Consider the following 22,507-nt stretch of genomic DNA (forward strand, 5'->3'; position numbering starts at 1 on the left):
AATGGATTTAAAAGGTTCACTCGTCAATACTAATGTTAAGATTTATCCAAGCCAAACATTTATTAAATTTTTGAAAACAGTATCCTCAGATCGATTACCTCATAATATAAATCAAATAGTAAAAGATGATAAAGCAAAATGTAAAACTTACAGTAGTGAAACAAAATCAGTACATCTATCTAGTTTAGATATAGAAAATATTAAAATGATTAGAGAAGCTTCAACCAGCAGTTCAAAAGAAATAAATGAAGATGAACCTAATTTAAAAAATAATGATAAACATATGGATAATAGTGATGAAAAAATAGACTTAGATAAGGAAAAAATTGATAAAGAAGACTCTGTAAAATTAGGAGATGTATTTCTTGTAACAGCTGATATAGATTGGTTACATGATTATTTAAAAAACAGAAGAAGTAAAGGTGAAAAAGATATACCTTATCTTCACAAGTTACTAGAAGGAGCTCACATTGAAATGCCAGAAAATGAAATTATAAAAAGAAATCCAGATTTAGAAGCTAGGTGTGTTAAATTGAGAGCACAGCAAGAAGCTCGTGAATATAGGAAAATGACCAAAAGTGTTGACAATGTTAGAATGAAATTTCCTGAAGATAGTATTTCGTATCAATGTATGTATTCATTTTAGTTACCAACTTTTAGAACACAGATATGCCTATTTGTGTTAAATACCTATTGTCATGTTATTGTATCTTAATTTTTATTTTAAAATTAATACTAGCAACATACAGATGTGAAGTATTAATTATTTGTGCTATGGTAAATAATTTTATATTATAAAACCTGTCCATACCATTTATATAATAATAAAACGAAAGTAATAATTATTTATTATGAAATATATTTTTAAAGCTTTTTATATTATTTTTACAGTAAAACAACTAAATCGGCAACTCATAGCCATCGGACAATTCATAATCTCAATATTTGCTGGTTTCCTGTTTGGATTTAAAGGTGTGGAATGGATGGTGGGCAATTTAGACTTTGGATTCAGATTATTATTAGGTGTTATGTGTGCATTAGTGATTGCCCTTGCTGAAATATACTTTTTAGCGAAGAAACTTAATGAAGAACTTAACATTCCCGAAACAGTGCAACTAGGAGGGCCTCTGAAATTTGCTGATCAACAAAATTTCTCTTCTAACGCTACTAAAACAACCCTTGAAAAACAACATCAAGATTAATAACTATTATTATAATAATTTTCTGTTTTATCAAAAACATGCAAATTAAATTATTTTAATTTCCATTTAACTGTAAGAACCTAAAAATAAAATTTTATTATTATGCAAAACAGTTTTTATTGAAACTTTATGAATATGTTTACACACGGTCGTCTTTTTCTGAGGTTTACAGACAACTTAATACCTTTGTATGTTATGTAAATGCTGACTGATACACAATTCTTACTTCTTGACCGATTTAAACAAGAGGAGGTTTTCTATTTTTTTATTTTTTAAGTGGGTTTGCTAAGTTTTTACTAGTTATACTGATTTTGATGATTTTGTTTGTATACAAAAATTGGCTTATCATCTGGTCTCATTTCTCCTAAATTTAGACAGATTTTTTGAGTTATCCCTAAGACAACAATTTATTATATTCAGTTTGGAGACTTCAATCTTTCTCAACTCGCTACAGACTGTTGTTATTTATACAGTGGCGTGCAAAAGTTTTGGGCCACCCTGACTTTTTTCATTTAATTGATAAAATATTTTATTTCTTCACTCGGTAATCTCGTCAATCATTTGAGTAGTTTAAGAATATCGAGATACAGATTAATAACATCACATATTATTAATTTTTTCGGCGTATTTTGTTTGTACTACGAAAAATAATTTTCGCCAGTGTGCCAAAGTATCGACGCCATAAGCCATCGGAATTCACGAGTTAGCCGGACCTAAGATTTTTTGACATTTTATTTCTCATTGGTTTCTAAATACGATAAGCAATAAGGATATATTACTAACTAGCTGTGCCCACGACTTCATCCGCGTGGAATTTAAGAAAAAAATTATTGTTCAATTCGCAGTTATAAAATAAATACATTTCTAAAATAAAAGTAGCCGAAGTTACTCCTTATCACATCAGCTAGCCAGTGAAAGTCCTGTCAAAATCGGTCCAGCCGTATTAGAGCTTAGCCGGAACAAACACACACAGACCAAATTGTAAAAAACGTTATTTTGGTATATGTACCATGTATACATCCATATGCATTTAGTAAAAAGCGGTTAATTTAATATTACAAACGACACTCCAGTTTTATTTATTTGTATAGATTACACCACATAACTATTCAATGGGTATACCGATTTTTATGATTCTCGTTTTATTCGAAAGCTGGTGGTTGTCTTGTGGTACCATTTAAATTTGATCGAGATATGGTAACTAGTTTTTGAGTAAGTAGTATTTAATAACGCGTATTTACTTTACTATTTTTTCATCTACCTAAGTTTTGTTAGGTACTTTTAGATGTAATTGAAGTCTGTTTTTTTTTCGTTTTTATTCTAGAACTGTTTATTTTGTTGACATTAGCGATAGAATAAAATGATCTCACTGTAAAACGCAGAGAAACTTTGTTATGTTTGTTTCACTGCAGATTATAAGGTTACTAGCTGACTCGGCAAACGCTGTCTTGCCTACCTGTATCTTCAATGTACTCTGTGGTCTTGCCGCTAAACGCTATTTAAAAGTAAGGGTTGGTGATAGAAGGGTGAGAAATTAGGGTTGTATGTATTTTTCAACGCCAAATCATAATAAAATAGATGTTGTTCGATTCTCAGACCTATCCAATATGCACACGGTACTAGGGTATAAACAGGAATGCACACAAAATTTCATGAGAATCGGTCAAGCCGTTTCGGAGCAGTTTATATACAAACACCGCGACACGAGAATTTTATATATTAGATTTTTATTTTAGTGTTAATAATCTGTAACAGGAATTTAAAATACATATTGGTTATTAATTAAAAGCTGAGTTAGGAGTTAGGACTGTTGATAAAATATCGATATATCGAAATATCGATATTATTACATAGAAATATCGATATTCATTATTAAATTTTTTTTGAAAGATATATCGATAGTTCGATATTGAAATTTAAATATCGACACTCAATATTTAGGAAGTAAAACTTCTTTGCATAAGCTTGTCTTGGGGAGTGGACTGGGAAATACGTGATGGGAGTGTTACGAAAAGTGTGATAGGGTGAGGCGAACGGAAGTTGAGAGGGACACATAAGTTAGTGAAAGTAGAATGAGAGAGACTTATGTTTCGTAACGTTTCAGTCGTGTAGTCTACAGCTTACTCGTTTTCTAATCGATTTCCAAAAAAGGAGGAAGTTCTCAATTCGACTGTATTTTTTATTTTTTATGTATGTTACTTCAGAACTTTTGACTGGGTAGACCGATTTCGACAATTTTTTGTTTAATCGATGTGTGTGTGTGTGTGTGGTCCACGGTGCTGTAGCCATTTCGAAACATAGCCTGCTCTGGTGGTTGGAATTCGTCGAGTCTTATGGCGAGACGATTTGTAACAACCCCGAAAACAGCTTATAGACGTGGCTAAGAAGTGAGATCGGTTTGTAATTCTTTAACAGAGATTTATTGCCTATCTTAAAAAACAGCCAGTGTTGCCGTTTTAGCCATTTTGTGGCTAGATCTAGCGGATTTTCAACGGTTTTAGCCAAAAAACAATCCATTTTAGCCACCAAAATAAATCTAGCTACTTCTGGCTGCTTTTTAGATTGTTACTACATACATATTTTTATTACTATAAAAAGTCTACCGACTAATACATACCACCATACGGTACCAATACTACCAAACTAAAATACATAGTTAATTTTAGGCAACACCAATAATGTCCGCATTATGGCAGGAGGATTCCCGAATGAATGTTTATCTTTAACGTAATTTAGGTTCGATCGAATGAAAATAGACCGTATTGCTATTACTGTAGTGCTTAGTTTGTATTGCATAACGTCAATACTACTTATGTCAAAATGTCAAACGGAGCGCAATATTGTTAATGTTTACGCATACGCAATACGCATTTTTTTTTAAATTAAAGCGTGTGAAACCGCGGGGCACAGCTAGTATATTCGCTACAGCTAGCTATACAGCTAGTATATATTTAGTGATTCAAAATAAAGTCGTCGTAGTTTTTTTTAGTATTTTAAATTATAATCAGATACATCGTACAATATGCGATTAGTCTTTTAATACATTCTGTTATTCGAATAGAAATATAATACGCAGTCTGTGGTGGATCAGTGGATGACGTTGATTATTTCAATTTTTCGCTGACAAATTTTGTATTGACAAAATTGCGTCATAATAATTTGTTTTTCTACAAGGTTCGGTAAGTGATGAATCATTTTGTATATATAAAGGCTCTATATAGTGAACGCAGCGCAATAACAACGTTCATTTGGTTCATATCAAAGTGAGAGGAGTGTTAAACTTTTTGAAGTCTTTCTTTTTCTTTCATCTGTTTTAAAACGTAGTGATTAGTGTTGATATCAGGTAAATATTTTATTTATTTTATAAAAAATACGATGTACTGTATTTAAAACGTTTAAAAATTAAAAATATACGCTAGTTAATGTAATTTTAGTTATGCTTGCTTACCCGTCGTACAAAACAAGCTTTACGAATCTCGTGTCGGTATACAATACCACAACAAAATGGCTTCCACTTTTCCGTACATAAATCGTTATCAAAATATTTACAAAACATACTTTTATAGAAATGGAGGAACTCGTCCCATTTAAAGTTTACACCTATTGGAATGAAATTGAAAAGCCTGAAGTCAGGAGATTCGGAGTAGAGAGGAGTGTAGTTACAAGCTACCATTATTTGACTGCTAAACTTCAAGATGTCTTCCCGAGACTGAAAAACAAGAACTATAAAGTTTCTTGGAAAGGTAAAAAATACAAAATAGTTTTGAAAATTCTGAAATTCATTTATTTAAAAACAATGTTATTTATACAAGCTATTTATTTTTTCAGACGAAGACGGTGATGATATTGTATTGTCATCAGATGATGAAATCATGATTGCTTTATCTGCAATGGAGGAGCTAGACATCATTAAATTGTACATTCACTGTGAAGATAGGGTGAATAAAGATGATGATGACTGTGATATTGTTGTAACTGCTGTTGCTGACAATACTAATGGTAAATTATTATTTCCTCATTGCAAAATAATAATTGATGATACTGTAAAATATGTTATATCTATATATCTTTGTACAGATTATACTACAATTCGCCACTGCGGTGTAGTTTGTGATGGATGCGATTCCCCTGTGGTTGGTTTCCGTTATAAATGTACTACATGTGATGATTATGATTTGTGTTCTAAATGTGAAGGTGCTGGATTGCACCCAGAACATTGTATGGTGCGAGTGCCCATGCCCAACATGCCTGTATGTATATTAAAATTATTAAATTTTTGTTATAATCTCATTCTTTTCATTTTGTTAAAAAATAAAAGTAATGTGAAGTATATTAATTTATTTCTTATCATGTGCAGTTATTAATTTGTTATTACTGAGTATTAAAAAAAAAACGTTATATTTAATAATTGGACATATACTACTTTGTAGTTAACATAAGTTGTATGTTTATAGCGCACCGTCATTAGAGCAGCAATTAAAAGATCCAGAAATTTCTTAAAAACTGTTGCTAGTGCTATTGAAGAGGAACACTGTAAAAAACAGCGATGTGAAAAGAGCACTGAAAGAAAACGGCGTGGGGACCACGGTCATGGTCGACATGGTCATAGCCATGATGGACATGGTCATGGTCATAGTCATAGTCATAGTCATGGCCATGGCCGCCATAACGGTGATCGTGAACATCATCATCGTCCACGTACCAGTTGGCTTGAAACCTTTGCTACCTATATGAATGAATTTGCTAATCTTGCTGGAGATGTTAACATTGACATTGAGAAAAAACCACAAGAACAACCAAAAGAAAACAATGCTCAACCTCCCAAAGGAAACAATGCTCAATCTCCCAAAGATAACAATGCTCAACCTAAAGAAGCCTCAAATTCAAAGGCTAAAGAGCAAACGGAATGCCCGTTTTTCATGGAAAATTTGGATGTAGAGAATATTCAAAAGCTGTTGAATATGTATTTAGGAGGCTTAAAAACACCTAAACCTAGCACATCCAACAGTAATAATGCCCAAAATGAGCCCCAAACATCCTCTGCCAACAATAATGCAGAAATGGGTCAAGGTGATCGTGAAACTTCAGAAGTAGACAAAGAGAGTGTCAAGTCTGAGGTATCTTCTCGTTCTTCAACTAATACAAATGTGTCTAAGAGAGAGGTCACCCAAGAAGAAAAAGGAGATAAAATTGATGACTGGACTGTCATTAACAATGACAAAGGTGAGTTTTGTTATTAGCCAACAAGTTATTTAAGGTAGGGCACAGTAGGATATGTCCTGTTTAAAATCTAAAGCAGTCCGTCTGGGGAAGTACCTCAACATGTCAGATCACAGCTAAATAACACTGCTCTCAAGTAGTGTTGTATTCCTATAGTGAGTAAAGTAGCCAGAGCTCCTGGGGAGCTTTTGAGGAGGTTGGAACTGTGGTGGTGTTGTAGGTGTCTATAGGCTACAGTAATTGCTCACCATCTGGTGGGTACGCTTGTTTCCCAATCTAGTATAAAAAAATGCATTTTATGATTATACTGCAACCTAAATTCAACTGCTCATACAAGCTACTACAATATTGCACAATATTTTGTTAGCATTGGTTCAGTGCTGATTCATCGCATAACAGCATTATATTTGGTGTAGTACATTTTAATTAAAATTGCAGTAACTCCAACAAACAATAGTTCTGAAAAAAATGCTTATAAATATTACCTTGACAAAAATGTTTACTAGACAAGCTATTTAACACGTTCAGTGCCACCGACTCGCCCTGCGTGTTTACGTTATTTTTATTCCAGTGCCGGTGACTCGCGTGGCGAGTTCAGTGTTTTTCGGTAATATTTTCAAAACGCTTTTGTATATTCTGTTCAAAATTACATTGTAGACTTAATATGATATTATTTAAACATTTACATGGTGGCCTGGATGTAAAGAATATTTTTACATTTGAAAGAAAAAAATATATTCTACAATGCCATGAACTCGCTAGGCGAGTTCAATGCCGCAGATTCTCAAACTTTAACGTCATCAAATTAATAATTTTAATCCTTCTATCTAGTCACATATTATCTCCTGTCCTCACTTTGAATCTTATCATAATAATTCACTAACTTTATATACGTCTATGTATGTCTATTACAACTTTCCATTTATATATGCCATGTACATACATATACTTTATTTTAATTTTTTTATTATTATTTTTTTACGTTATTTATTTGTCTAAATATATTGTATAATTATGTTTAGGTAAAACTGTACACCTAAACTGTCTACATATATCCTGTTTTTATTTTTGTATTTTTGCTCACTCTTGGTGTACAATAAAGAGTTTTTATTATTATTATTATTATTAATAGCTTGGATACTACTTATAATATGAACCTAAAACAGAATGAAAGCATCACAAACATCTAAATAACAGATAAATTACGGTTTTATTAACAGATATGGTTTTATGTTTGATTTTTAGTGGGTTGATGTGTTTCACTGTAAATCTAATATCAAATTGTATAATTCTTTTTTTGTGTTTGTTATTGTTAGGACAAGTTTCGTTTAGAAGAAAATTAAAAGATTTTTTTTACTAACATAAGTTTTTTTTTTAATTTCATGATATGAAATGTGAGTGAGTGAAATACACTCGAGAGCAAAGAAATCGCACACCCCCTACATTTTAATTTTGACCGCAAGTATTTTTTTAATTTAATGTTGTTTGCAAATACAACTTGAATTAAATTGATGTACACATTGTTAGCTTTCTAAAAACCCATTATGTGCAGCTTTGACCTTTGAAATCATTACAAAAGCAATAAAACAATAGAATTACCCAAATTCATTCGTTCGGGTAGTTCGGTTTGTAAGACTTTGAGCAGGTATAAAAGGTTAAAAAAAAATATTTTTTCGAAGACAATGATTTGTTAATACGAGGTATTGTTTGTTGCGGTTTGGAGCTCTCTTAGACATGTCGGCGGTGCGTTTCTTGCCCTTACTCTTTTTTTTAGTTTATCCCATAAGTGCTCAATAGGATAGGAAATTGCTGTTCAGAAATATTATTAGTATAAAATATACCCTTAAAATTAACCACTGTATCAAAAGTTGAGAACCACTGCCTAAATTACGAAACAAATTTACCTTTTATTTTATCCTTTGAGTTTTTTGCCATGTTTTTAAGTTAGAACACACTGAATAGTCCTCAAATACTTTATACTTCCCATACAAACGTTACGGAGACTAAGCCGGCCACAATAATAATAAAAGATAAATTTTACCCTTACATAATGCCAGTGAACTCGCGTGACGAGTCCATTCAAATTATATTGCAGTGCCGGCGACTCGCTTAGCGAGTCCAACGTGAAATGTATGCGGCATCCGCGAAGACATCATAAAAATCGTAGTGGCATTGAACGTGTTAAAGAAATGCTCTAAGTAGCCTCAATTGTTTTACAGAAAATACAATAAATTATACTATCAAATATTTATTTCCTAATAATTTAACTTTTTCCATTGTTTAGATATTATGGACACATATGTTACAAGTGGAACGTCATCTCAGCCACCAATTGGCTTCAACCTTCCAGAAGAATTTCAACAACATGTGAAAATATCTGATGGACAACAAAGCTTGTATCCTCCACTCAACATAGCAACTGCTGGTACGTAATATATATCTATATATATAGGCTGCTAGCCTTCAACCACCACTTCTTTTTGATGTACTTTAAATTTCAATATATATAATAATATTCTCTTAAAATTACTAACATATTTTAAGAATTAGGGTATGATGGGGCAATATTTCAATATTCACAATAAAAAATATAACTAAAAAATACATCAGGCCTAATTATGCTAAATGACATATTTTTGATGCTCTTTTATGCTTATTGCTTCATCATTCCTATGCTGCATTGTGATGCTAATGAGGAATAATATAAAAATAGGGAAAGTAATCTAGTTCTAGATATACTGTACCTGTAATTGTAATACTTAAATAAATAAGTTTTTCAAGTTAAATACAATTTTATGTATAGTAAAAATAAACATTTTCACATTAACAGACAACATTTAAAGTCAGTGGTTTACTAATGCCATTACTTGTATTAATTAACACGTTGGACGCCATGACGGACACCATGTGTCCGACAGCATACTTTCGCCTGGGGCCACACCAATAAATCGAGAATCGTCAAAAAATTGTTAAGGTGTTTTTCTGCAAATATTGTCAGCGAAAACCTCAAAAATAATGGGCGACTGACGGAAACAGTTATTTACCCATTATTTTCCAAGATCTCAAGTGGCAGACACCAGCTATAACATTTTTGGAAACAATTTGTTAAAAAGCCTATAAATTCAAAGTGTTTTCGATTTTTTTTTTTGTGCTATGTGGCCTTATTGCACTGTGAGGCCGCGCGGGTCACTTGCCTTAGTAAAAACAGTCGAAACACTGTCTGTCGGCTCCCTAGAGGCTTCTGAAGTGATCGAGGGCATGCGGACACATGGTGTCCGACACGGCCTCTTGGACCCAATATAATGGCAGTCACATGGTGTCCGTCGCGGCCCACTGGACTAAACATGGTTTTTGGTCTGGCGTTCAACGTGTTAATACACCGTTTTAACACAAAGTTAACTTGAGGTGAAGTATTTTATCTCTTCATTAAGTTAATCATTTTATAATTAGTTTTGGCTAAATATAAATTACATAGCATGTAAAAGATGATTTTAAAGCTTTCTTTTGAAAATTGGTAAATTATTGCTTTGTTTTATTAATATCACTTCATTATTCATTATATCTTTCATTGTCATAATGATAAAATTTGTAACATTTAGTGTTGAATCCTAAAGAACCACAACACCTAGCTGGAAACCCACAAGTGTCAACTCAAGCTCAAAGTTCAGCTGCCAAACCTCAACCACCTGCTCCATCTGCTGATAAACCCAAAGAGGAAGCCGAACAAGCCAAAGCTGAATCTAAACCACAACCTCGAAAACGTCACCCAAGTAAGAAATTTGATTTAATATACTAATCGTTATGCTATTGAATGTTAATCCACATCTGTAGCTTTGTTCCACTGCTGGTTAGCAGGTGCAGTTATGTCCCAAAATTTTCTCATATTTTTTTTCTTCAAAAATAGTTTAATAAAGTTTTAGCAGTTAAAAAACTAGAGAGATCTTAGCTGTTTAATATATAGATATAGTCATTTAAATTTCACTCAAAAGTTGTTTCTAAATTTTGATTGTCATTTTCGTTAGTAAGTGAAACGGTAAATATGTGCCAAACACAATAATCATATTATGATATTTTGTCGTAGCTATGTATTTATTCCTCAGATCTTCTTCTTTAAAGACTATGGCTCCATCAGCTATTCCTCAGATCATTTAAACAGGGCAATGACTTAGATGTTTATCAAAAACTGAGTGTACATTTAGTAGGTTTTATCGAATTCAATATTAATAGTTTATTTCAATGGCTTATATTTGTTACAATAAAATACATTTACGTATAATAATATGGAACCATATTGTAGCTAGTCATTCTGTACATTGAATATTTTTAAAACAATAATTGGAGTAGCGTAGTGTATTAAACTCTGATCCTTTTCCTACATGGGGAAAGAGGCCTATGCCCAACTGTGGGATATTACAGGTTGAAGTGATACCCTATTTCATAAAATTTTGAAACTATTTTGATGAAACCTAAATATTTTAATGAGCAAATATTATTTAATATTAGTATTTAGGACAACATACACACTTTTAAAACCATGACATTAAGTGTTGAAGTAGACAAGAGTAAAACCATGTTTAACAAAAGTTAGTATAAAATATTTAAATTAAGGAGGCTCTTTTGTTTACAGTGCCTCACATTGAAGCGGCTATTGAGCAAATGTTGGCTATGGGTTTCACCAACGATGGTGGCTGGTTGACTCAACTGATTGAAAGTAAGAATGGAAACATTGCAGCTGTCCTTGACCTGTTGACACCCGTCAACCCCAAGAAGTAAATTGGTCTAATTTAAAGTTTTATGCCATTATTTGTGACATTCGATCTTGCCACATAGTTAAGAAATATATTCATTAGTTAGTAGGGGTATTTAGTAAAGTATTATTCTAGAACTTATACTGCAGGGATTTATTACTCATCCTTTGTTGATGATTTCACATATTGAATCTAAAATGTTGATCATAATTGTTCAAATCGATTATTTCTTTGTAATTGGTTAATAGATAAATTATAAAAAAAAAAAAAATGTAATAAATGATTAATTGTCAAAATAATATTTCAATAGGGATGATTAAGCTTTTGTTCTATGAATTTAATGAAATTTTGGCAATGGATTAGTTAAATGGTTATTATGTGATGGTTTTTCGTTCATACAATAAGAATATGTTTAAATATATATATATTTTTATATTATGGATTTAATTTTTTTTTTAATACATTCCTTTCAATTGTAATTGGCTCAAGAGTAACCAAGTTTTTTAATAAGTTAATTATTGTGTTTTATTAAAAAGATTCACTTCAGAGAACATTTAAAATAAATATATATGTGTTACAGTAGCATTGGTTGGTGTAGCGTTAGCATTTGAATATTTTAAAGTAAACGATCTAATGTGTAAATTTTGAATTTGTGTCTTCATGCTATGCTCTTTTAATGTGGTTTTGATGTTTCAAGTCATCTTGGTATACTAATCTGTGTGCATGACCTCCCTATGAAACCTATGAGACCTCCATGTTGACAAGCAGTATAGTTGTGCTTGTAACAGAATATAAAATATAAATGGTCAAGGTTTTCTTTTTACACAGACCGTGATCTATTACACCTACAGAATATATGTCTTGTTTATATTTTATACAAACAATCAAATGTGGGTTGACAAATATTATTTTTTGCATTTTCAAATAAGATCTATTCTATGTTGCTCATTAAAAATGTAATGAACAACTTTCACAATTTCACATTCAATTTGTTTCAAATTTAGATAATTCTTTTTTTTATTTTCATGTTTAATGACTAAAAATAGTATTCTATTTAAGACTTATTTTATGTAAAAAAATTTGTACTTATTTGTACTCTAAAAACATTCTGCCATACGCCAGGATGAGTTGAGACCTCTACATGACTTTCTTCTGTAGAATTATGTGATAATTTTATTGTGATATGTAACAATGGCTATATATTGTAATGCCAGATGTATTCTATTAACTTCTCTTTAATAAAGGTGTATTGGAACAATAAGGTTGTTTTTATTAACCCTTTAAATACTAACTATCTAATTTTTTTCAGTTTATTTCAGGAATCCATATGAAGTTTTCTTAAAATTGTTACACTCTTGTCTTTCCCTTAGTAGTGCTCTGCCTAAAGCTTCATCTAAGCTCTTAGCTGCAATGCTGAAATATTTTTTTTTTGGTATTTATAATTGTTTTATGTTTATAATGTACTTAGTTCTTAACAATTATTATAACAATGAAAACACATTCAATTGCAACATACATAGTGCTAAGGGGTTCAAATGGGTATAGGGTTCATGGTGTTTTTCTCATCAGTAAGTCCTAATGTGGATTAGTATTGTGATAAATGTATATTCTTTGAACTATTAGGTTGGAGGGATTATATATTTATCACAAAAAATATAAAATAAATAAAAGAAAAACTAATTATAACGTCAATAATAGGAATTAAAACATATTGAAATTATTTTCTACTTTTGTAACCAATTTCATCAAAAGTAGGAAGTGTTATTAGTTAGTGTTATTTTCCTCATAACTTTTTATTGGATGTATCGATTTTGATGATCCTTTTTGTTTTCTTCTTCTTTTGGGTTAATATCTTTCAATAGTGCCAAATGAGCACAGATGATTTCACCAATGTCACATAGAAGATTCTTTTTGTGAAGATTCATGTGATTGTTTGACAAGTAGTTTTTAATTTAATCCTAACAATACATAAATGTTTAATTGACTTCAAATAGGTTAATGATGTTCTCTATTTATTACTTGTCAATGTAAATTTAAGACGGTTTTTGTTGTTTGAATGAAATCAATTATTTAAATTTTATTTCGATTAATGTACTTACATTCCCTGATTAATAGCATTTTTGAAAGTTTCAGGAGCCACACTGCCTGGACCATTCATTCCGATTGTACTGCATTTACATTCAAAATTAGGTGATTCTACTGCATCTTTACTGTAGTATTTAGGATTACCAGTTATACCGACTATTAGAGATATAACACTACAACTTTCTTCTTCAGCTGATGGATCTACTACACATTTATCACCTATTTTACAAAGTGTTACCTGTAAATATGAAGTTAAGAAATTTTATTATTATCTATTACCTGCAATATTTATTAAAATTGCTTTAGTAATGTTTTGTTGCGATAGAGCACACTAGAGTCTATCTTACTCAAAATTTAGAATGCAGGTTTTTGAGGCATCCATTGACTGTGGTATCTGCTTACTATCAGTCAGATTTATGCTTGTTGGCCACCTTTATAGTATAAAAAAAAAAACAATTACTAAAATTTTTCCACACAAAATTGTTTGTATTGTATGTTATTTACAATAAAAAAATTTGAATATTGTGATGATTCAATTTTATGCAGTCTACAGTATAAATATATTAATAAGTATCCATATTAATATAGGCATTAAATCTTTAACCTATATATAGATAAACATCTTATTTGTTAATTTTATTGATGATTACAATATTAGATATTTATGTAACCCTAGTTATTGAGAATTGAAGAAAAACATTATGGTTAAGACTCATTAAATGTCAAACTATAAAGCACAGTTTTCAGTAATCACAAATTTTAGGTAACCTGACAACATTGACACTTATTATGTATAAATAATATTTATATCTAGTTCAAAAAAAGTATTAAAACTTAGATATAACTTACTAAAAGTGGTGCAGTCCCTGTGTCTAACAATTTACAGTCATAAGGGTCATCTGAGAGCTGAAAATCAACACTACCACCGTCCATCAGAGCTGCTTTTACAAATGGTATTCTTGTGTTGAATAGGGCTGCTTTTACAGCAAGGGATACCGCATCACATAGATTTCCTCCACATTCTAGAATCTAAAACCAACATTATTAATATTTAAAACAATTTAATGTATTATAGTCTAATGTACTAGTCTAAAGCTTATATTCCACTGGTATAACTTTTTTTATGTCCTTTCTAATATAAGATTGAAAAACATTACATTACTTTAGTAATAGTTATAATTTTTTTTTTTGTCAGTCATGCTAGTATATGAGCAAGAAAATCAGTCATCTGACTGACAAATTTATTGTTCATAACATATATGCTGGACACTGGTCTATACAGTCCGGTCGGTTTAGTAGGGAATATATCTGCTAACCCTAGGTGAAGCAGAGTGGTAGATCCATCATTACAGCCTGAATGAGTAAATAAAAAATATAGTGCCACATCATCAGTTTGTTACATTAACACTGCACAAGGGCAGTATGCAATATGCACAGGTAATACAACAATGCGAGGAAATGTAAGGTTTAATTTACACAGTACATAATGTAGTTCAGTACCAAAATATCAACATAAAGTTTCCAACACTGCTTTCCTTCCAATATACATAGTTGTTTTAAGTCAAATGCTTGTGAAGAGTTATAGGCACGCTGCATCATATTTGATATATTATTTGCTAATTGTTCTCCGCCTCGACCTTCAAATTCGGGAGTAGCATTTGCTGAGCTGAAAGTTTAAATTCTTTAATAAGAATCTAACATTCATAATGATGAAGACTATCTAGATGGATTGACAGTAATATTATTGTGTGTGTATGTATATAATTATTTAAAAATAGAAGTATTGAGAAAGGATATATTATGCTATAACATATAGTATAGTTGTAATAAAGTTGCAATAAAAAATAGGGGTAAATAAGTCATCTATTGTAATGAATTGCATACAATTTTTAATTATTGATTAATTTCTTGAATGTGTAATACCATTTTTTTTATAAATAAAATTTATACATACCAATCAACAAAAAATTCTATCTTCCCCAATCCTGGATTATCAGACTTAGGTACATCTATTTCAGTCTTCACACCGACTAAGATATCTGTATTTGCAAGTCGAAGCCTCGCCGACCCACTGGCGTGACTAACCACATCGGTTTCAAGTTCCATGGGTCTGTAGTCAATATTCGTTCTTCCATCTGATCGGTAGTCGTCCTTTTAAAAATAAACAAACATGTTAAGCACTCAAACCAATATTTATCATTAAAATTAATCTTTTGGTTTATACCTGAACACCATGTAAAATATATATTTTTTCTGTTGGACTTAACAGAAGTCCCGCCATTATTTTTCAAATAAAGTTCTGTATAGAATACTATTAAATTAACGTGCAATTTTTGTTATTCATTAAATTTAGAATTTAAGTTTGTCTCTACTTAATTCAAAAATTTTACAAAACACCTGTAACGATTGTTTGGCAAAGACAAACTCGCCAAAGTCACGATTCAACTAATTTTTGACAATGTCAATTTTTTCCACCATAATCGTTCTGTAATCTGTTAAAGATAAAAAAAGCAAAAGTGTTACACCATACAGCCTTATTTAGACTCCATTTTGTTTATAGATAGCATCATGCTAGCATACAAAAATTAAAGCATTTTGTATAATGCTGCGCACGCGTTACTTAGGGCGTAATAAATAATTGTGTTTGAACTTCCTTTTTTATCACATTACCCCAACATTATTTTTACATGGCTTTCAGATGATAAGTACTAGTAGTATTTATAAGAATGCCTTGTACATTGCAAGACATTAATTTGCAAGAAGTTTTTGCATAACACTTTTGTCCACAACATTTTATAAGTACTTCGATGGATTAAGTATTTTGTTTTATTAATAATTGAAAATAACCGCAAAAAAAGAAAACTGCTAAACTAACCTAATAAAATCTAGGGTATGAGTTCGATTACATTTATTTTTGAAGGACGGGATCTCTTACTGCTGAGAAAACATAACATGAAATAAGGCTGTATGGTCTTAGATTTTTGCCTTTTACAGTTATTTAGACAAAAACAATGCATTTATGCTTACATTGCTTTGGAGCGAAACACTAAGTAGCGCGACATTTTTTTAAAGCATCTATCTCTCAGTCGTTAAACATCAGTTGTCATCACATCACAGCAGTCTTTCGCAGTCCACTACTGGACATAGGCCTCCACAAGTTCACGCCAAAAATGGCGTGAACTCATGTGTTTTGCCCATAGTCACCACGCTGGGCAGGTGGGTTGGTGACCGCAAGGCTGGCTTTGTCGCATCATCAAACATCAGTTGTATCGTTTGTTAAAATAACGTGTGAAAACCTTAAAATAACGTGTGGAACGTGAAAATAGCGTGTGAATTATGAAAATAACGCCTGAAAGCTACGGAACGGAGCATGAGTAACGTAAGTTGTATCGTTTGTTGATCTTACAGTCGAGATCGTTTTAACGTAGGTACTCTTGTTCGAAAAAAACTTGTTGAAGTTGCGGAACGGAGTATGAGTGGCACTTCCCGCAGCGCCGAAGCTAAGGTGGAGTAAGACGCGGAACTCGAAGGTATTATAATAGCTTTAAATTCTTCTTCTAAACTCAAATTTTTTACCATAGATATCTCCATACTATCTCCATAACCATTGGTTTCCGAAGGGTGCCAGTGCTACCTAGTGTAGCTCCCCCTCCACCCTCCGTCCTCCACCCCCTAAAACACCATAATTCGATGGTTCTTAATCTAAAGCCTAGTCGAAGACGCCTCTGCTGGCCCACTCCAGCAAAAACGTACGGGGGCAAGGAGGAGACGGTTTGCCCACCTTCTCCCACCTCTCCCTCGTAATAGTAGGGTCGCCAGCCGATAGTCGGGGGATTTCACCAGCCGGACGACACGACCCCATACGTCTGAGGGGTGACCTTGTTGTGAGCGAGGTCACCTCACCATTGTGCCACGGGCCGGAGGTTTCATCCAGGCCTACTGCCGGGGCGAGGTGGCGAATGCTAGCGCGACCCCATCTCGCCCTACCCAGGCGGACGACTGCTCACACGTGGTGGTTTTTTTTTGTCAGTAGAAGTCTGACATTACCCTCTGGCGCCCCCGTGCTGGAGGGTATCCATGATGGATTTTCCCCACGTAAAAAAGGTTTATTTTTGAAGTTATACTTCTTTTGGTACGTTAAGCAAAAGTTATGAGAGTAAATTTTTACGATGCGCGCGCACACCATCATGAAAACAAATCGATATCCTGAAGTTAGCTAGCCAATGAAGTATAACTTCTTATGTGCGTACACAAGTACACACACACACACATACACACATTTTTGTTTTAAATTATTCCTCAACCTTGGTAGAGGCCTTTTTTATACGACGGGAGTGTGGGGATCCCTTCGCGAAAAGAACGCGCATGGACTACCCAATAAAACGCAGCGGTGCCCTCATCGTCATAATGGGGTTCCACGCGATCTCTAACACATGTGTCAGATTATTTTATACTAGCGACCCGCCCCGGCTTCGCACGGGTGCAATGCTGATACTCTATATACTACAGAATGTCTTTATGTATGGTGTGAAGCTAACTTTTAGTATGGTTATTAACATAATAACAACAACATTCAAATATGCGTCGTTAGATTACAAGTTGTTACAGAATGCGTTGAAGAAATAAAGGTTCACTGCTCGTTCCCCGTAGGTGATAGCGTGATAATTTGTATACTATATGTTGACCCGACTTCTTAATAATATTCGTGCCAAATTTGAAGTAAATCCATGCAGTACTTTTTGAGTTTATCCCAGATATAACACGTGGTTCAATAAGTCCCGAGACTAAGTACTAAAAAAAGGTCTTTTTTATAAAATTAATTTTTATTCATCAACATAGTCTCCTCCAAGAGCGATACAGTCCCTCCAACGCTTCTCTAACTTTTCTATCTCATGTGTGTAGAACGATTTGTCTTTGGCTTCAAAATAAGCCTCCGTTGCTGCGATAACTTCACTATTTGAGTCAAATTTCTTACCCTGAAGCATTTTTTTGAGGTCTGCAAACAGCCAGTAATCGCTGGGGGCCAAGTCTGGCGAATAAGGGGGATGAGGAAGCAATTCGAAGCCCAATTCGTTAATTTTGGCCATCGTTCTCACGGACTTGTGACAAGGCGCGTTGTCCTGGTGAAACACCACTTTCTTTTTGTTCATGAGAGGCCGTTTATCCGCAATTTCGTACTTCAATCGCTCCAATAAGCACATGTAATAGTCACTATTTATATTTTGCCCCTTTTCAAGGTAGTCGATGAAAAGTATTCCATGCGCATCCCAAAATATAGACGCCATAACCTTACCGGCCGATTTCTGAGTCTTTGGACGCTTCGGGCGGCTTTCACCAGCCGCTCTCCACTCCGCTGCCAGCCGATTGGATTCCGGAGTGAAATGGTATATCCAGGTTTCATCCATTGTTACATACCGACGTAAAAAATCCTTTTTATTATGATTCATCAGCGCCAAACATCGCTCTGAATCATTGATACATTGTTACTTTTGATTAGTTGTAAGCAAACGCGGCACCCACTTAGAAAAAAGCTTTTTCATGGCCAAATTTTTATGTAAAATAGTGAAAACACTACCAGCTGAAATCTTCACTATCTCGGCTATCTCTCGCACTTTTACCTTCCGATCTTCCAATACGATTTTGAGGACTTGGTTAATATTTTGTTGAGTCACTGCTTCATTTGGACGACCTGAGCGTTCCCCATCATTGGTGTCCATGCGACCGCGTTTGAAGTCGGCATACCACCGACAAATGGTTGCTTTAGAGGGAGCTGATCCTGCATAACATTTTATAAGCCATTGCTGTGCTTCAACGGTATTTTTTCCCATTAAAAAACAATGTTTTATCAACACGCGAAACTCGTTTTTTTCCATTGTATCGAAATTACAACTGTAGCGTCACATAAATGTTTCAAAATCAATAATTTTATTGTTCCATTTTTAAAAATTTGACACATATTCTTGTATTGATAGCCAGTACTTTTTAAAAATCAAAAGAGTTTATAATATATGCGCCATTTCCAGGTTAGTCTCGGGACTTATTGAACGATCTAGTACATACAGACAAAAAGACAAACAGACAAAAATTCTAAAAACTATATTTTTGGCTTCGGTATCGATTACACATCACACCCCAAGTATTCTTTTAAAAAAATATTCAATGTACCTACAGTTTTGACTCTCTTACCATTTTATTATATGTATAGATAAAGTAAAGAAATAGTTAATTTATAATGAATGTATATGTAAACAATCTATAGGTATGTCTATTTATTGAGTTGTTTCAAATTATCTTTTATAAAATTAAACTGTACCTACACCTACACCGTCAATATATCATCTCCTTTGCCCTAAGGTTGCCTGGAAGAGATTGCTTTTAAGTAATAAGGCTGCCTTTTGTACATTTTTTTTTCTACTAATTATTGTTAATGTTGCTTGTTTATTTATTTCTTGAGTGGTGTACAATAAAGTGTAAATAAATAAATAAATGTAATATTTGATAATATAACAAGTGGGTAGAAGCCATACTTGTTTGTCGTCGTTTATAAAACGAGTGTTCCGACTCGATTGGATTGGGCATTCTTGTTTGAGACGTCGACCGGTGCGGAGCTCTCGGGAAAAAGATAAGTATTATAGTTATGATATATTTATAATTATAATGAATGAGTACTTATGTAATAATATTAGGGGCATAAATTGTTACCAGATATTTAATTAATTATACGCTTCTTAAAAATAAAAGTATTTAATTTCACTGATCAGATAATAATTCTTAGATGAATAAAGTATGAATATATTATAAATTGTTCTTTATTTATATTTTTCTTTTTTTTTTCTTAACACATGCATCTGTGACACCCCGCCGCGGCCGTTTGGCCAGCCTGTGCGCGCCGCTTTCCCCTATAGAGCTTCCTTCCCTTATAAGCGCTATTACCCTGGTGGAAAGTAAGAGGGATGGTACCCTACCCTCACTCTATGAGGAGTGCATAACCGTGCCTCCTTCACCCTGGTCGTCTCCTACGGAGTGGGTCCATAGGGATGTCGGCTTCGCGTTGCCGCTCCGCGACCTCCTTTGAGCCATGACCTCCTCACAGAAGGAAGCTACAGCCAACACTGCCGAGCATGGAGCGGACGATGCTCGACAGCGAGAGGGACCTCGGTAGAGGCCTAGTCGAACGGCTTTTACTATCGTTGACACCACCAACCACTGGTTATACCATTGCGTTCAATTATAAGGCCGAAGATTTCGATTGGCTTTAGTAGATATTTCGGTGTGTCAGACTAACGAGCAGTCTTGGTTCCAGCTGGAAGTCACGCTTACAGGTGGGATGCGTCCCCATTGTTAATTTCGCCGCAAAGGAAAGCTAGCGAATCCGTTAACCCTGTCTTTCTTGTTGGGAGAAAAACCCCCTCACTTCTCCGTGTGGTCTCAGCACCACAGCCTCACCGTTCTAACCTCCGTGCCATTCAAAACCACACACCCACCTCCGAACTGACCTATCCGAGCCAAAAGACGAGTTTGATACGCACCCTCAGTGGTCCAGGAGATTATCGCTATAGCCAGTAGGTACACCGCGGACTACGGCCCAGTGCTCCGATGAAGTAAGCGCCCAGTAGAAGGCCCAGCAACTCCTGTGGGGAAACAATCTGACTTTATCTAACCTCTAGCTATGAATCTAACCACATTACACAAAAAACCAATAAAAAGCTTAGTTGGTGGTAAAAATAAACTAAGCAGTAATAAAACCTAGTTTTAATTCGTGTGTTTTAGTTTTGCGTTGTATTTGTGTGTGTTTTGTTTTGTATTCGTGTGTTTATTAGGCTGATCATTATTAATAATGCTGATTGATTATTTCTTTAGTTTATATAAAATTTTGGAATGCGATTGCATTTTTGTTTATTTGTCCCGTTTGTGTTATTGTGTGTTGCTATATATAATAAAAACGCTTCACAAGCCTTTCATACTCAACGGACCGCAGTAGGTCTGTTTTGGTTTGTCGGAATCTGAAAACACAAAATACACAAGCACGAAAGCCCAGACCACATCAAACGTCTGTATGGCCTATACATACGTTTGTCATGTGCGAGATCGAGTACTGAAAGCGCAAAAGCTAGTATTGTGACCGCTGTGCCAACGCTTCCTATTAGTGGAATATTCCGTATTTATAGTTTAAACGTAATACGTTTTTAATGGTTAATTGTACAGAAATATTACATATATATTTATTTATTTTTAGTTATTTGTAGTAAAAAAAGGGGAAAAAACAACAGTACAGAAATAAAATTAAACAAAAAGTAGTTACAATGATAGCATGCAAAGGCGGTCTTATTAGTTTAAGCAATCTCTTCCAGACTACCTCAGGTAAAAGGAGATCATAAGTAGCAAAGTGCGGGATTCTGCAAAAGTAGATGAATATAAATAGAATTATAAATACATAAAAACATATATATAAAACATATATGTATATCTCGTGAAAAATTATTATCTTCTGAAGCTATACTTCTTTTGGCGAGTTAGGGAAAAATGATGAGAGTAAATTTTTACGATGCGCGAGCACGCCGTCACAAAAAAATGATACCCTGCAGTTAGCTAGTCAACGAAAAATAAGTTAGCAATGTGACGTTAGCGAGACAATTAATGCGCACGCAAGCCGTCACAAAAAACTGACACCCTGAAGTTAGCTATTGAACGAAGAAGAAATTAGCAACGTGAAGTTAGCTAACCAATGAAGTATAACTTCTTACGTGCGTACATAAGTATCCCCATTTTTTTTAAATTTTTGATTCGTTTGGAGAATACAATTTCGGATAACGATTTCGTGTCCCTTCAGCCTGTTATATTCCACTGCTAAAATGGACATAGGCCTCTTTCCCCATGCAGGAGAACGATCAGAGCTTAATCCACCACGCTGCTTCAATGCAGATTGGCGGATGTATATCTGATGTATATAGATGTATGTCCATACTATGAGTAACGATCGCTATCAGGTGTACATGATTAACGTGCTCCGAGGTACGGTGTGGAGACCCACAAGGATTGCACAAACACCCAGACCACGGCAAACGTCTGTAGGTATGATAAACAAAAATGTTTGTAATGCACGTGGATCGGACTCGCAACCGCCAGCGCAACTGCTACAAACCAGTGTTGTGACCGTCGCGCCAACGTGTCGTCAATATTCAAAAATTTTATGAAGAGGCTTCAAAGGGTTATAATAGAAACTAGTATAGTTTCTCTCCAAAATTTAATCTG

The 22,507-nt window shown here is 33.7% G+C and overlaps 3 protein-coding genes across 5 annotated transcripts; 2 read left to right on the forward strand and 1 right to left on the reverse strand.

The window, feature by feature from the left end:
- The first annotated feature begins 1 nt into the window (after position 1).
- LOC123668022 lies at positions 2 to 1,274 on the forward strand. Its single transcript, XM_045601854.1, has 2 exons — positions 2 to 629; positions 892 to 1,274. Exons 1-2 carry the CDS (start codon positions 2 to 4, stop codon positions 1,200 to 1,202), a joined length of 939 nt encoding a protein of 312 aa, XP_045457810.1. The 3' UTR covers positions 1,203 to 1,274.
- A 3,044-nt stretch (positions 1,275 to 4,318) lies between these two features.
- LOC123655915 (protein ref(2)P-like) lies at positions 4,319 to 12,428 on the forward strand. 3 transcript variants are annotated; one of them, XM_045591667.1, is made up of 8 exons: positions 4,319 to 4,381; positions 4,769 to 4,945; positions 5,031 to 5,201; positions 5,280 to 5,452; positions 5,657 to 6,425; positions 8,707 to 8,847; positions 10,022 to 10,192; positions 11,050 to 12,428. In XM_045591667.1, the coding sequence occupies exons 2-8, from the start codon at positions 4,771 to 4,773 to the stop codon at positions 11,193 to 11,195; spliced, it is 1,746 nt and encodes a 581-aa protein (XP_045447623.1). In that variant the 5' UTR covers positions 4,319 to 4,381; positions 4,769 to 4,770; the 3' UTR covers positions 11,196 to 12,428. The 3 variants fall into 3 exon arrangements, with proteins under 3 accessions (XP_045447623.1, XP_045447617.1, XP_045447630.1); XM_045591661.1 differs by lacking the exon at positions 4,319 to 4,381 and adding an exon at positions 4,424 to 4,545; XM_045591674.1 differs by lacking the exon at positions 4,319 to 4,381 and adding an exon at positions 4,424 to 4,545 and having other exon boundaries at positions 10,037 to 10,192.
- On the reverse strand, positions 12,420 to 15,551 carry LOC123655954 (exosome complex component RRP42). The gene is made up of 6 exons (XM_045591694.1): positions 15,480 to 15,551; positions 15,210 to 15,406; positions 14,756 to 14,921; positions 14,105 to 14,284; positions 13,270 to 13,493; positions 12,420 to 12,583 (listed from the first exon to the last, which is right to left on the reverse strand). Exons 1-6 carry the CDS (start codon positions 15,534 to 15,536, stop codon positions 12,481 to 12,483), a joined length of 927 nt encoding a protein of 308 aa, XP_045447650.1. The 5' UTR covers positions 15,537 to 15,551; the 3' UTR covers positions 12,420 to 12,480.
- Positions 15,552 to 22,507: the final 6,956 nt, after the last annotated feature.

The sequence above is a fragment of the Melitaea cinxia genome, chromosome 1 (genome assembly GCF_905220565.1).
Source record: "Melitaea cinxia chromosome 1, ilMelCinx1.1, whole genome shotgun sequence".
Classification (NCBI taxonomy): Eukaryota; Metazoa; Arthropoda; class Insecta; order Lepidoptera; family Nymphalidae; genus Melitaea; species Melitaea cinxia.

Excerpts from the sequence above, each read along its gene's own strand:
- LOC123668022 (XM_045601854.1), top strand. The coding sequence starts at position 2 with ATGGATTTAAAAGGTTCACTCGTCAATACTAATGTTAAGATTTATCCA. Across the intron at positions 630-891 it reads AGATAGTATTTCGTATCAAT|TAAAACAACTAAATCGGCAA; the intron begins GTATGTATTCAT and ends TTATTTTTACAG.
- LOC123655915 (XM_045591667.1), top strand. The coding sequence starts at position 4,771 with ATGGAGGAACTCGTCCCATTTAAAGTTTACACCTATTGGAATGAAATT. Across the intron at positions 6,426-8,706 it reads TGTCATTAACAATGACAAAG|ATATTATGGACACATATGTT; the intron begins GTGAGTTTTGTT and ends TCCATTGTTTAG. Across the intron at positions 8,848-10,021 it reads ACTCAACATAGCAACTGCTG|TGTTGAATCCTAAAGAACCA; the intron begins GTACGTAATATA and ends TGTAACATTTAG.
- LOC123655954 (XM_045591694.1), bottom strand. The coding sequence starts at position 15,536 with ATGGCGGGACTTCTGTTAAGTCCAACAGAAAAAATATATATTTTACAT. Across the intron at positions 15,407-15,479 it reads ATATTTTACATGGTGTTCAG|GACGACTACCGATCAGATGG; the intron begins GTATAAACCAAA and ends TATTTTTAAAAG. Across the intron at positions 14,285-14,755 it reads AACTTTATGTTGATATTTTG|ATTCTAGAATGTGGAGGAAA; the intron begins GTACTGAACTAC and ends TGTTGGTTTTAG.